Here is a 15,172-nt window from a genome sequence, read left to right as displayed (position 1 = left end):
ATAGTGGAGAGGAACGTATGGGTGGGGATCTAGGGCGAGACGAGCTGACGAGGAGAGGGGTTCAAGTCCAATGGGGTGAGGCCTGATGTCATGCTGTGGAGCCTTCTGTGTCTGGTGCTAATAATGTTATAAGTAAAACAGTACATGCTTTTTATGTGTACATACCACTACTTGTCTGGTTCTTTGTACTGTTTTAAAATGGAAAAATAAGGGTTTATTTATTCATTTATTTTTAAAGTACCAATGGATCACCGAAGGTAAGTAGGATATGGTTACCCTCACGTTTTGCCTGACAGTAAGCTGTTATTAACTAATATGACTAGAATCCTGCTAATCAGGACCCGTCTGCTTTCTCCCTAAATTGCCATGTTCAGTACTTGGGTACATCCCAGATTGGATACTGGGGTACCCTTATAATCCCCTAGTATATGATACTAAGGTGCATAGGTACTCCAGAGGACTCTAATGGGCTGAAGCATGTATTATGCCACTTATGCGAGACTATTCAAAATAGAACAACAGACCTGCCATTGCAGCCTGTGTAGTCTGGTGCTAGCACCACTTACTAAAGATATAGGTTTCCTATATCTAGGGTCACTGCACTTAAAACATATGACACCCCTTCAGCAGGCAATCCTGAAAGCAGGATTCTTGGTTTTAAGTGAGAGGATGTCCCTGCATGAGCAGGACGCCCCTGAAGCCTATGGAGTCCATTCTCATGGGTTGTCAGTGAAGCAGCCATTTACCATATAGAGGGGCATCACGCAATTAAGCGATGACCATGTCGAAACTGGCTGCAACGAATCCTATCATGTTTGGTATCAAACATGTTGGAATCATAATCCCACGGTGTGGTGTGGGAGGTATGATTTCAAGCAGTGGAACAGCCCTCCAATAGGCTCTCCATGTCCCCGGTACCAGTCTTTCAGACCCGGATAGCACAAAATGTTTCCTGCCGGCCAGAAACACTATTCTGCCCTCCTGCTGTTGAGCCAGGTTCGAGCAGGGGTAGGCAGAACAATAGGCATCCTGTCACAGGGAGGTGTGACCCCCTCCCAGGCAAGATTTAGTGTATTGGGGTAGGGTGGGTGCACTTGCCAGGACCACTCAGTCTGCATGAGTGGCACATTTGGTGTCCCCAGGCGTAGTCGAGTTCAAACCAGTCCTGGGAGCCGTTGGCTCCCAAAACTGGACAAACTACATGGGAGTAACCTCCCCTCTGTCCAGACCCTCCCCTTGGCGGGTCCGCATGAATCATACCAACCCTTTCCCTAGGGTACTGAAAGGCTTAACTGGGTGTAGGTCCCTAGATTCGTCATGGAATAAGATTCAGATCAGACACCACTTCTACTGTTAGGGCTTCTAGACTTCATTTGGGCTCGACTTCGTCTCCCTTCAAGCCTGCTGCATCGTCTGTGTCTCTGCACCACACAGGAACTTTCCAAGGCCTGTGGGCAAAGACACCAGAAGTAATCTCCCTTGGCGTGAAAGACTCACTTCCCTGCATTCGCAGGCACTGCAACTAAGTTGATCGGTCTGCTGATCCTGAGCTCCTCCAGATACTGAACGGCTCTGCAACAAAGGTGGTGGTTTTACACAGCTCCTGAGGCCTGCCCTGCCTTCTCACCAAGTTTGAGTCCAGTATCCCTCGTGGGTGTTGCAATAACCGGACCCCTTTGCACTGCGTGGACTTGCAGTTGTAAAGGCTGGTTGACTTCTCTTCAAGAAGATCTTCAGGCTCCAAGTAGCCCTATCTCGAGCATTCCCTGTGACCAGAATCTTGCTCCACACCGCATCGTGGCCTGCATCTTTTGGTGAGCTGCTTGAGGTCCTGCTCGAGACTCCAGTTCCTATGGCCTGTGGGTCCATTTGAGGGTCACCTTTGCTTCTCTTGGGCTCCCCAGATTGCTCGGGCCTGCCCTGCTTGTGGGGAGTACCCTGGACCTTGCTGGTTCCGAAATTGCTCTTTCTTAAGCTCCTTCGTTGGGTGCATTTGCCAAGGCTTGTCGGACACCGACCCCTCAGCACTCGAAATCCGATGTGAGACAGATCATGTACAGTTTCTGGACATCCTCAGCGTCGCCTGGTTCTCACAGCTGTAGAGTCAAGGTCCTCGTCAACTCTCCTGCAACACCCAACATCAGAGGGCATTGTCTTCCACGACTCCTGGTCACTCTTGAGTCACATACTCTGTCCTCTCTGCTTGCAGGTACCTCTCAACTTGATTCCACCTTCGGATTCCACTGGCCACTTTATCCTACTTCAGCAGCTGCACTTTACTGAAGTCGTCGTACAGTTTCCCCTTCACACGTATGCACCCGGCTTCCCTGGTGAAGGTTTACGTGGGTACTACGGTATACACGGGTGGAGTGGCTCTCCAACCTTCTGTCTTTCACTGGGTTTCTTCAGGGTCCACTTGGAAGGATCATTATCTTTAAAAATCTAACCCCGCCTTACACGTAGACTTGTACGGAGTATGGAGTTGTGTTCCCACACTGTACACACTCTCCTTGGGGTCCCTATCTACTTACCTTGGGTGGTTCTGTGGGTCCCCAGCACTTCTACATTCTCTCGGCTTTGTCTTGACCAGAGTTGTGGTTCTTATACCACTTTCTAGTATATGGCTTGGTCCCCACCTGGGGTCCACTGTGTATTACTTGCTAACCAGTGTGTTTCTTTGCAAAATATTGTGTGCATTGTGCATATCTCCGGGTAGGAGATAGATGTATGTGTTAGAGAGTGTTATATAATAAATACATATTATTATAAATACCTTGTGTGGTTCATTTTCACTTAATCTATACTATAAAATTGCATTCTGGTAAAACACGCTGATTTACACTCCTTCTGGACTAAGTCTGAAGGCTGCTCTCCACAGCTACTGGCCAAGTGGTTGGTAAAATGTCCTCAACAACAATTGAACATTTACATCACAGGATTTAAGCTACTAAAACATTGCCAGTCAGGGTTTAGACCAGACCATAGCACAGAAACAGCAATTATGCACATAATTGATGATGCTCCACTTGCTCTAGATCGCAACGAAACCTGCCTACTAGTCCTCATCAGCCTATACTCAGCATTCGACATTGTAAACCATGGTAAACTATTAGACCATTTGGAGAATAGGATGGGTTTCTCAGGTACAGTCCTAAAATGGTTTCACTCCTTCTTAGAGAATAGATAGCAAAGCTTTTTGGTGAACCACAATCCATTCCTTCCATCCTGGAGTCATATTTGTGTTCCTTAAGGTTCATCTCTATCCCCATCACTATTAAATCTGTATATCGAGCCACTCACTGAAGTATTGCAGCAGGCCTGGATCTCATTCCACATGTATGCAGACGACACGCAGCTGTATTTGAAGATCACATCATTGGAAGAAATCAACATAATGAATCAAGCAACAAAAAAGACCCTGGGGGGCGTGGCCAAGATGGTGGCGGAGTAGGACGCGTTTCTCGGTCCCTCCGGCGCCGCAAGAATATTAGTTTTGTATATCACCCGGTTTGGTGCCCATCGGCGTTGACAAGGCCGATTTAGTGTCTCTGGGAGCAGATTGGCGGCGTTTGGTGCCCTCCTTTTGCAATTTACTCTGCTGGTGACGGAGCAGCGAAGTGCGGCCTGCACGAGCCACGCGCCGAGGCACCGCTGGTCCCCTGCATTGGGTGGCGCCGGCAGAGTGAAGGCAGGCTGCCTGGGGCTACGACGCTGCCCCCGAGACTGTGGGGGCGCCGGAGGCCGAGCGATCCTGAATCGGATGGCTGTGAGCGTCGTTGTCCGCCCCAGGCCCCGGGAGTGCTCAGCGAGCGGGCGGAGGCGGAGCCCTCCGGCGGCACCGGGGAACTTGGGCCTGCGATATCCTGGTGCCGGGGAGCAGAGAGGTGCCCGACCCTTGCGGGGGTGAGAGAGGCGGCCCGGCTTCAGTGTTCCTGGTGGCTGGTCGGTGTCTCATACCCCACGGGCGGAGAGCTACAACGGCTGCAGACGCGGTGGTGAGATCCCCGCTTTGCGGGTGAGTGCACCCTCACGACGAGAGGCAGGTGAGAGCGGTGGGGGTGGCCCCCCTAACTGCTTTGGTCCTCGGTCCGCGCATCAGCGGACGGTGCTGACCTGGGGGGGTTCGGGAGCCCGGGGGCATGAGGCGCAGCTACTGCCCACCTTTGGCCTGTGGGGGAGCGACTGCGGCCTGCTGAATTCCACGCGCCCCAAAATCCCTTGGCCCCTGTGTCTGGCAGCTCCCCAGGTCCTACGCATTTCGGCGGGGAACTAACTGCTGACCTGCAGGGGGTCTGTTGTGTGCGCCCTTTCTCCCCATGTCTGAGTAGCCTCTGCTGCATGGTGGCCTTGGCGCTGGCCCGCATGTCCGGCCCTGCTTGGGGCAGAGCTATTCCCGGCGCATTGGCCCGACTGGGGCTGGGCTACCCTGTCTGGCCTCCCCGCCTGAGAAGCAGGCTTCGAATCCAGCACGATTAGGCCACAGGGGCCCCTGAGAGGAAGCAGCCCTGTCTGAAGAAAATGTTAAGACATACAACGCGGAAGTGGGGGACAGTACTTGGCACAATCGATTGGGTCTGAGTGACAGGCTTGCCATTGCCGCCCGAGTGAGCTGCCGGGAGAGAGAAAATGGCGGCGGCCAGGCTCAAGAAAGACAAACCGGCAAAGGATGTTGCTTTGAAAACTCCTGTGCTGCCGACCTCGCCGGGATCTGACAAATCCCCACGCCGGGATGATGGAGATGCCCCAGCGACGAAGACATTCATGTTAGAACTATTCTCGGCCATTAAAGAGGACATCACAGAATTGCGCTCTCAACTCGCGTCCGATATGAGAGACCTGCGGAGGGATGTGGACGGGGTGGGAGAGAGGGTTGCAACCCTGGAGGAGCACGATTTGGGGACCGCGGAGGACGTTCATAGGCTGCAACAGGATGTGATCCGCCTTGCAGAGCAGAATCTTGACCTTCAAGCTCACGCCGAGGACTCAGTTCCCGACGGAATAACATGCGGATCAGGGCGGTCCCGTGGAAAGGTGAAGGTACGGATCTGCGTGAGTATGTGGAGGCACTCTTTAAACATATTCTGCAGCAGGAGGAGCCACTGGAGATCAAGATGGACCGAGTACACAGAGTGGATCTGCCTAGGGGCCCAAAGGCCCCCCCTCCGGACATTCTCGTGTGCGTTCATGATTTCCAACTCAAAGAGAGATTTCTACGGCGGGCGCGTGACGTCTCCCCCCTCCAGTTCAGGAATCATAGTCCTTTGTTGTTCCAGGACCTGGCAGCTTCTTCTTTGACTAAGCGGAGGAGCTTCAAGCCTGTTACGGCTCATCTGAAGGAACTGGGGATTCCTTACTCATGGGGGCACCCGTTTCGGCTCATCTTCAAATGGAACTCCAGACTGGTCCAGGTTCGGTCTCTGGCAGAGGCACTTTCCATTTTTGGTCTGGACAGTTCGGATACCACGTCCGAGGTCGATGGCCCATCCCAAAGGAGCAGCAGACGTTCCACGGAATGGCAACGAGTAGGCGGGCGGCGTCGGGGCCTGACCAGTCCTTAAGCCTGAAGAAACGGGGAGCTGCGGTGGCCTCGGTGGCATTGGTAACGGTGGCTCCTGGGGAAGCCTGAATCCTCACTGCACAAATTGGGCCTACAAGGGTGGTGTGGTTTTGCGGTGAGCCGGAGGAGACCGGGTGTAGATCGCCTGTACCACCTGTGAGCGTTCCCCCTTCTCTTCTTCACCAATCACCTCCGGATGATGGACAATAAGTATGTTCTGATTTGTTGGTTTTCTTCTGATTTCTTTGTTTGGGGTTTGGGTGGGTGGGGAATCGGATGGGGTGGGTGGGTTCCAGGTCCGGGGGCTTACTTGGTATTGCACTGGGTGCCGTTCTTTTCGATGGGCAGGGTGGGATGGTTGCTTGGGAGTGCTCCTTGGCCGGCATTTGCCACGACCCACCGGGGGGGGGTGGAGAGGGGGAGGGGGGTAAGGGGGTCACAACACCCCGTATGATGGCCCATGCCCCGACTGAGTTACGGATCCTCACAGTAAACGTGAGAGGGCTTAACAACCCGGTAAAACGGAAGGCGGTACTTTCCTTGCTGGAGGCTTCCAAGGCGGACATTTGTCTGCTGCAGGAAACCCACCTTCTGCAGAAAGACTGCTCCAGTATGCGGTCTTGATGCTTCCCACACCAATTTTATTCCTCTTCTCCCACTAAAACGGCGGGGGTGGCAATATTGGTGGCCCAGCGCTTTAGAGGCCAGGTCCTGCAGAAAGGGGAAGAGCTGAAGGGGAGGCTGTTATCCTATAAATTCTCTCTAGGAGGGGTGACCTTTACGATCTGTTCTGTCTATGCCACAAATGAGCATCAGGAGAGGTTCTTTCATACAGCTCTCACTGAGGTCGCCACATCCCCTGATCGACACATTCTGGTGGGCGGTGATCTGAATTTAGTAATGGACACTTTACAGGACAGGTCTGGACAGCGCTCTTCACAGACTGGGGCACTCTCCGACGAAGGATTGGCTAGACTGAAAGAATTGGGTATGGTAGTCCTCTGGCGTTGCCTGCACCCAGACGAGAGGGAATACACATACTACTCTCACACACACACAAAACCTATGCCCGCCTCGACTATTTTTTAGCTTCCTCTTCCATGCATGCGCTCACTTCCGAGGTTGCAATAGATGCTGTGACCTGGTCTCTCCCACCTATGACACGCACACCACGTTACTAGAAACTGCACGACACATTGCTGCACCGAACGGAGTTCGTGGAACAAATCAAGGGGGTTATCAAAGATTTCTTAATGCACAATAATTCCGAGGACACCTCGCTGGCCATGCGCTGGGCGGCACTTAAAGCAGCTATCCACGGCGAACTGATCGCGGTCTCGGCGGCCGAGAACGCGGAACGAGCGCGCAAGCGGGAGGAGCTATCACGGAGGACGCGGGAACTAGAACATATGCACCAACACACGGGGGCACCGAGAATATAGCAGCAGTTGCGACAGGTCCGGCAGCAACTGGCAGCGCTCGATGAGGATCGGTCGGAGTATGCAGCGCTACGGGTGCCCCACTTATACTACACAGGGGGGGACAGATGTGGCAGATTACTGGGACGTGGGCTTCGGGAAGTACGGCAGCGGCAAACGATTCAGGAAATCATAACACAGGAAGGGAAGGTGGTCACCGAGGACTCCGACATCGCAGCGGCCTTTAGCGAATTCTACACCTCCCTGTACACTGGTTCGTCACTGGACCCGGCGGAGGGCGAGAGATTTTTGGCGTCCATTCCCCTCCCGTCCCGGACCATAGAGCAGGTGGAGACGCTGGACCCACCTATTCGGCCCGAAGAGGTGATCGCAGCCATCTCGCATCTCAAACTTGCCAAAGCTCCGGGTCCGGACGGTTTTTCGGCCGTCTTCTAGAAGACGTTTTGCCCGCAGGTGGCTCCGCCGTTTTTAACTCCTTTGTAGAGCAAGGTACAATCCAAGGGACCTCCTTGAAGCCACCATCTCGGTCATACCCAAACCGGGGAAGGACCGCTCACGCTGAGAGGCTTACCGGCCCATCTCATTACTCCACGTGGACCTCAAGCTCTACACTAGCATTTTGGCGACTCGCCTTGCGCCGCTGAAGCCGGGTCTGATCGACCCGGATCAAGCGGGATTCATCCCTGAGCGCCAGACAGTGGATAATACAAAGAGAGCGCTACATCTCCTTGAGAAGGGTGAATACATGTGTCTCGCAATAGACGCCGAGAAGGCGTTTGACCGGGTCCATTGGCCCTATCTGGAGCAGGTGTTAGTGAAGGCGGGTTTGGGCATCAAGTTTCGCACGTGGGTCCTTAACTGCTATTCCTTCCCCACGGCTACGGTCAGGGTCAATGGGTGCGCGTCTCCCCGCTTCCCCATTGAGCGGGGTACGAGACAGGGGTGCCCGCTGTCGCCCCTGCTCTTTTCCCTATACATGGAGCCGTTGGCACAAATCCTGCGGCTCAACCCGGGGGTGCACGGTATTAAGTTTGAGGCGTACACACATACTATCAGCCTTTATGCTGATGACGTCCTTTGGTCACTATCCTCCCAGAGTACCTCTCTGCCGGCCTGTGTTGGAAGCCTTGATGCCTTCGCTAGGGTGTCGGGGTTTAAGGTTAACATGGCTAAATCGGAGGCTTTGGATATCTCTTTGGACCCGCACACCCGGACCCAACTGCAAAGAGACTTTCCGTTCAGTTGGTCCCAGACGACCGTCCCCTATCTGGGCATTCATCTAGCACCCACGCTGCATGATACAGTCCGGGTCAATTATGCGCGTCTGCGACTCCTTAATCACAAAGAGCTGAGTCGGTGGAAGCATCTACCACTGTCGTGGTTAGGTAAAGTGGCAGCCGTAAAAATGACGGTCCTGCCGCAGATTCTTTATATATTTCGGGCCATCCCCCTGCGCCCTCCGGAAGGCTGGCTTCGTCAACGAAAGCCGAGCTGGCACAATTCATATGGAATGGCAAGAAGCCCAGAATGAAACTCAGGTTGGCTACATTTCCTCCTGAAAAAGGAGGCTTAGGGCTGCCGGATCTCCTATTGTATTATCAAGCGACCCAATTGCGAACGCTGGTGGAATGGAGCAAATGGGAGTCGGAGAAGCACTGGCTTTTCCAAGACCAAGCCATAGCAGGCCGCCCGCTGCAGGAGATTCCTTTTCTACGCAGGCCACATAGATCTCCTAACCTTTACGCGTCTTATATTACGAGGGTACCGCTGGAGGTTTGGGATAGCACCAATCTGAAACATTAGCTGACAACATTCCCATCCCCGCTCACTCCCTTACTGGAGAACCCCGATTTCATTCCTGGACAGGATGTCGTGGCCTACGGGAAGAGGCGTGCTACGGGATGTAGAGTTTTGTTTCACATGTACGGCAAGGAGGGGATCATCCCCTTCGAATCCTTCAAACAGGAGTTTGGCTTCCCGGAAACGGAACGCCTCCGGTACTTGCAGGCCCGACATTGGGCGCTCAATAACCAGGTGCGAGCGGAAGCTGATAGGAGACTCAGTCCTTATGAGTACTGGTTGATCACAAGGACTGCGGATAAACACCTCATCTCTGACCTCTACCGCATGCTACTAGACCGGTATTCCCGGGTGTACAATTCAGGTAGGGCCGGATGGGAGCGGGAATTGGGACGCACACTCACAACTAAAGACTGGGATGGTATCTACTATCGGGCACGCCACTCCGCCTATCATATGGGTTTGACTGAAACTCTTACTAAAATTGTATCCTACTGGTATTATACCCCAGAAAGACGACACGAAATGGATCACAGTCGCGAGGTGTCATGCTGGCGGGGCTGCTGGGAAAGAGGGTCCTTGGTCCATCTCCTCTGGGACTGTGTCCACGTACAGGGCAATTGGAAGTCAGTCCTGGATGAAGTCGATTCCCATTTTGACACTGAAATCCCACGATTCCCTGCTTATGTCTTATTAGGCCTGCCAAATCCCATAACAAACCCGCTGAGGTCGCGCAGGGGCATATTGATCACCATCGCTATTGGGTCCGCATTACAGAACATTATGTCGCTATGGCACACCACACATATTCCCACGTTCCAGGGGTGGCTCCATCGCCGATGAGCAGTCCTGGGCATGGAAAAACTGTCACTGATCAGAGCGGGTGAGGGGGCCAAATACGCAGACTTGTGGCAGCCATTCCTTTCCCTATTAGCCACGGAATTTAGAGAAGTCACGTGTCCCAGGTACTTGCCCCTACTGCGCCTATCCCAGACTGACGATTGAGGATTTGGGAGGGCGGTTACTCTTGCTGGGGAGGTTTGGACCTGGAACTGGGATGGGGGGCGGGCGGAGGGGTGTTGGGTTAGGGGAAGAGTGGGAGGAGGCAGATGTTTGCTTTTCTTCTTTATAAATTTCTGTGCTCTACATGCCCGGTGACGAGGCCTACATGGTGACAATGCTTATTCTATCAATCTGCATGTGAGGGGCATCTAAACGATTCCCGATCTGGTGGCCCTGATAGAGCATGCAGGGCGGTCTTGGGACATTGAGACCGGCGGCCTTTGAACCCGCCACGCTCTTTTGACACATAGCTCAGAGCATGGAGGTTGGGGGTGGTGACTGTTTTAGAGTCGCAGGGTGGTTGGTGCTCATTCAAATACTAGCATCCACGGTGACAGGGGCACGGCGCCCTGAGAACGCACTCTCCTCTCCCTCCCCCTTCTTCCCTCTTTTCCCTGTTTATGACGCGGCCGGCCCGATTGGGTTGTAGGCGACTTGCTGTGTTAAATAGTTGGGGACTCACCATGATTCACTGATCTGATTGCACAAAACCATATTAATGAGCCGGCCCGCTGGGTTGTAGGCGCACTTTTGTCTAGGTTTGCTGTTTTGGATATACCTAATAAAACAGATTTAATACTAAAAAAAGACCCTGCACTGGCTACCCAGCAACCATCATAAGCTCAACTTGCAGAAAACAGAATTCCTTCTGATCTACCCTCCTAAATTCTCCACGTTGATCAAGGAATGGATCAAACTGATTACAGCGCTTAACGGTACTCTGATTCTAGTGAAGTCTACCAAGTTTCTAGGTATCACGCTGGATAAGGATTTAAACATGCCAGCAAACATCAACACTATGGCAAAAAATGCCCGATCCCATCTGAGCTATCTCAGAAAATTGAAAACGTTCATTGACACGACTGCTCTTAAAACGTCAGTCCAAGCTTTGCTTATCTCAAGGATTGAGTATGGATGCACAACTCTAGCAGGGCTTCCTAAGAGTTCAACTACTCCACTAAAGGCCTGCCTCAATGCTGCAGCCATACTACAAATGGGTTCTAGAAAATTTGACCACATTACTCCACATCTGAAAGCGCTCAAATGGCTACCGTGGGAAGCAAGAATTCAGCTAAAGATGGTGTGTATTACTCACAAAGCTCTACACTACAAAACACCACGTTACCTTGCCCAGAAAAATACGATCTCGGGAGGCTTCAGATCTTCGAGGGGGTCCATAGACTTCCTGCTGAAACCAGCATTGTTCCGTAGAAGAGAATTTATGATAGAGAATTCTAGGGAGCTACACCAAGAATTTGGAATGTGCTTCCTCCAAATATCAGAGGAATTACCTCTGTCTCACGATTCAAAAACGAGGCTAAGTCCTTTCTCATCAGTAAATTCCTCCCTTAACTATCTACGGTTTACTCTACTCTCCTTTAAGTCCCTCAGTCTTTCCTGAATAGGCTACATTCAGCTGGGCTGATAGGATGCTTGTATTGCTATTATCAGAGCAATGACTACGGTGATCGTACAAGTAGTGGGATTTCAGCGATTCTTACCTTTGGGCCACCATCAGCCCTGTTTGGATAGCTCAAGTCCATATGCAAGATTCAAGGAACAACGGTGAATGAAGATACCTCTACCAAGCCACATGGATATGGGACTGGAGTTGCAACCGTAACTATATCCAGTTACTGGCTCCACTTTTTCTTTAGGAGTGGTATTACAGTCTAAATGCAATTAGGGCATAGCATATTCTACTCTTACCTGTGTTGTCGCCTAGTATGATTTAATATGTTTTTATTAGTAAACACTGAAGGAAACTGATTGCGTTTGATTTTTAAAGCGCTCCAACATCCAGGATTCATGTTCGCGCAATAGAAAACACTAAATAGATAGATAAATAAATAAAGCTAACACTTCGAGAGCATTCTAAGGTTGTCTAAGACCTCCTAAATCACCATAAGGGTTGTCTAGACTGATGCAAGGTGTCCACTCACATACCAGGCCAGCTTCTCACAATCACAGACACCAAGAAGGGAGAAAACATGTACACCTTCGTGTGCCTTGTATGTCATCCAACTTAGCCCAGTACCTTTCTACTCTGTTAATGACGCACATTAAAACAGCATAACCAACACACTCAACCGTTTACAAGGAGCATACAGAAGGAAGCAAGGAGCGAACAGTGAAAAAGACCAGAGTAAAAGGAACGCATTGCATACATTCCAAACCCAGGATCTGCAATCCTGCTCTCCTTGTAGAAGGCATCACATCCCTCCACATCTTTTTTTCCCACCATCAACAGCTCTCTTTCCACTGTGACTAAAGAAATCTCTTCCCTTGCAAAGTTGCATAAGCAAGCCCACTGATGCCTCACTGCCACTGGCCAGCATTTCCCTCAAAACCGTTTCTTCTTTCTGGCTGTTTCAGGACACATCCTAGGAATAGGAGAGTCCAGCTATTCTCATACACAATGGAGTTTGGTGAGACAGGTCCTATCAAAATACTTTTGTGACTGTCTGCAACGACCAGGACCGCCATAATGATTCCGCCAGATAAGCACTATTCTTACTCATAATTGCAGGAAGTCAATAGGCAATTTGAACCCACTAGCGGCACTAGTCACCCTAGTCCTCGGTTGAAGTCCTTTAATGCGGGTACCAGTGATGGATGCTGAAAGCAACTAAGAATTTACAGCCTGATTCATCAAGCTGATTTGCGCTCGCAAAGGAGCCTGATTCTGAGAATCTGGCCCTTTGCGAGTGCGATTTTTGCATTTGGGATTCATCATCCCAAATGCAAAAATCGGTAATAGCGATTTCGTTATTTAGCGATGAATTACATTTAAGGAATCTCTATTTGAGATTCCTTAAATGCAATTCATCATCCATTTTGAAATAGCGAATTCGAAATTTCGGCCAGCTATTTACCGCGAGGTCAAACCTCGTGGTAAATAGCGAAAACTTAGAAAAGTGCTTTTAAAAGCATTTTTCTAAGTTGCATGTTACACACACACATGTCCTTTGGCCATGTGTGTGCGCAACACCTGTTGAAATGTGCATTTAAGGGGTGCTACAGGGTGTCCTTTGGACACCCCTGGCACCCTTCAAATCGCTATCTTATTTGCGATTAGCAAATTGCTAATCGCAAATAAGGAATACTCCCCATTCATTCCTATGGGCCTTTTGGCCCATAGGAATGAATGGGGAGTTATTCCTTATTTGCGATTAGCAATTTCCTTATCGCAAATAAGGAATCTGTAGGAAGCGCATTTAATTTTGCGATTCCTACATGAATCCCGTTTTGCGAGTCTGTAATAGCGATTCCTTATGAATCGCTATTTCAGACTCGCAAAACGGGTCTTTCATGAATCTGGCCGATAGAGTGGTAAGAACCCCCAGAATCCGAAGATTTCTCTTCTGAAATTATCCAGAACCTCGCTTTTCTGTTCCAACAAACAGCCATTGATGCCAGATTATTCCCATCTGTGGAATTACTTTTTCATTTGTTTCATAACTGTAATACCCATTACAGGATTTGGTAAAACAGTTCTACTAGATGCTATATACAACAGGGATTTATCAGAGAATGACTTATCTTGGTGGATAATTGGGTTACGCAACTGTAATTTTGGGCCTCATTGTTTCTAAGACGTTCTTGGACATCTGACTCTAGGTGACTTCACACCAAATGGGGAAACTCTAATACTGCTCACAGGACCAAACCTAATAAAAGGACAACTGCCATAGGCTGCGTCAATGAAAGCAGGTGGATGCTGGCCAGGATAAAGTTGTTAAGGACATCGATCAGGACTCATGCATAGGTTAAACATGAGAATGTTTGAGCTAGCTTTTGACAGGTTTAACAGGAAATGTAAAGTAATTGTTGCTGAGAAAAATCGTAACCTAGTATAAAATACTTCAATTTCTTTAACAAAATCAAGACTTCTGTGCAATATTGTAGAAATATCCATTACTTGTCATTCTCACAAGTTAAATTTCACACATGAGAAGCATAAATATCATCAGCGAGACTGACTTTCCCATTGTCTATTAACAATGAGATTTGTTTATCACTGTTTTCAGAGAGCTGGGTAAAGTGATGGCTAAAATTGATTTATGGGTATTTGATTCCATGTTAAATGGAAATAGAATCATGGGTTATTCAAAGAAACGTGATGGCAATAGCAGGAAGCAACTAGCTGAAAGGAATTTAAGTCTCCTATCTACCCTTTAAAATGTAATTTGCAAAATCATTACCTTACTTCAGGAATGAAAATAAAATATAGGAACACAAAGAATCAACAAAACATGGGCAATACATATTTTAAAACCTACCCGTTCATTTAAGAACAATTGATTCAACCAGCATATGCAACACAAAACACAACGATGTTTAATAAGTTTTGGCACACAATTAACCACTATTACACAATGCTAAAGTGCCAGTAACTAGCATACACTAAAGTAGCAAACTTAAGAGCAGGAGAATACGTTTGATCGGGTTGTTTCTTGTGAACAGAAACAGGTACCTATCATCTCAAAACTCCTACTGTGCTCATATTACATCAATCCAACACTTTGGCATAAGGTTCTCACCAATCTACTAAAGCCTCCATAAATAATGCAGAACCCTCCCTGATAGTCAGAAAGTTCAGCAAAGCCTTCAATATTCTTGTAGTCATAGGAGCAGAGAATTCGGTTATTTCCAGGATCGATCTGGTCAATTCCTCCGGGAGTTACTTCAAGAACAACAGACTTCCGCGTGTCACTCCAGTGATGTTTATAGCAGTTATACCTCTGTAGAAGACAGAAAAGATACATCTTAGACAACCGAATAATTATCATAGATGGCTAAAAAGATCTAGATATTACAGGTGCAAATCAATTTGATGTGCAATTCAAATTACTTCTTAACCTAGGTGTTAAAACAGCCAAATAAGAATAAAGATAACTGTTAGTCTAGTTAGCACATTTACACTCTGGCATTTATAAAACATCTTTGCGAGATTTACATATTTCTTTCAAGTTTCTTCTTACTAGAGACAGAAAAACTCAGACTATTCAGACATGCTAGATATAAAAACGGTCACTAAGTCAACAACGAATGACAACAAAAGATACTAAACCTCTCAGAGAAAAGATAAAAGACTATATTAAATGCTGAGCATTTACAAGGCATGGACATGCGCGGCGGGAATTGGCTTGGGGTATGTTAATGAAATATTTTACCCCAAAAAATTTTTAAATTCACTGAAAAAAAGATTAAAGTGACATTATAGTTGGTGTGATAAAAAGATCAGATTTTGTTTTAAATAAAAAAAAACTAGCAAGTGACTGAAGAAAATAAAGGTTAAAGTGACGTTAGT

The 15,172-nt window shown here is 49.0% G+C and overlaps 1 protein-coding gene across 4 annotated transcripts in view; it reads right to left on the bottom strand.

Moving 5' to 3' along the window:
* DNAJC13 (DnaJ heat shock protein family (Hsp40) member C13) overlaps positions 1–15,172 on the bottom strand; it is a 1,694,551-nt gene that overhangs the window by 1,354,632 nt on the left and 324,747 nt on the right. For all 4 annotated transcript variants that reach the window (XR_015300721.1, XM_086942056.1, XM_086942057.1 and 1 more), the window contains exon 6: positions 14,403–14,603. Coding sequence is in view for 3 of the 4 variants with exons in the window: in XM_086942056.1 (XP_086798182.1) it covers positions 14,403–14,603 (201 nt within the window). In the remaining variant the exon portion in view is untranslated. The remainder of the gene's footprint in view (positions 1–14,402; positions 14,604–15,172) is intronic.

The sequence above is a fragment of the Lissotriton vulgaris genome, chromosome 10 (genome assembly GCF_964263255.1).
Source record: "Lissotriton vulgaris chromosome 10, aLisVul1.2, whole genome shotgun sequence".
NCBI lineage: Eukaryota > Metazoa > Chordata > Amphibia > Caudata > Salamandridae > Lissotriton > Lissotriton vulgaris.
The sequence above is the reverse complement of the archived record's forward strand: the minus strand, read 5'-3'. Positions and strand labels throughout refer to the sequence as shown.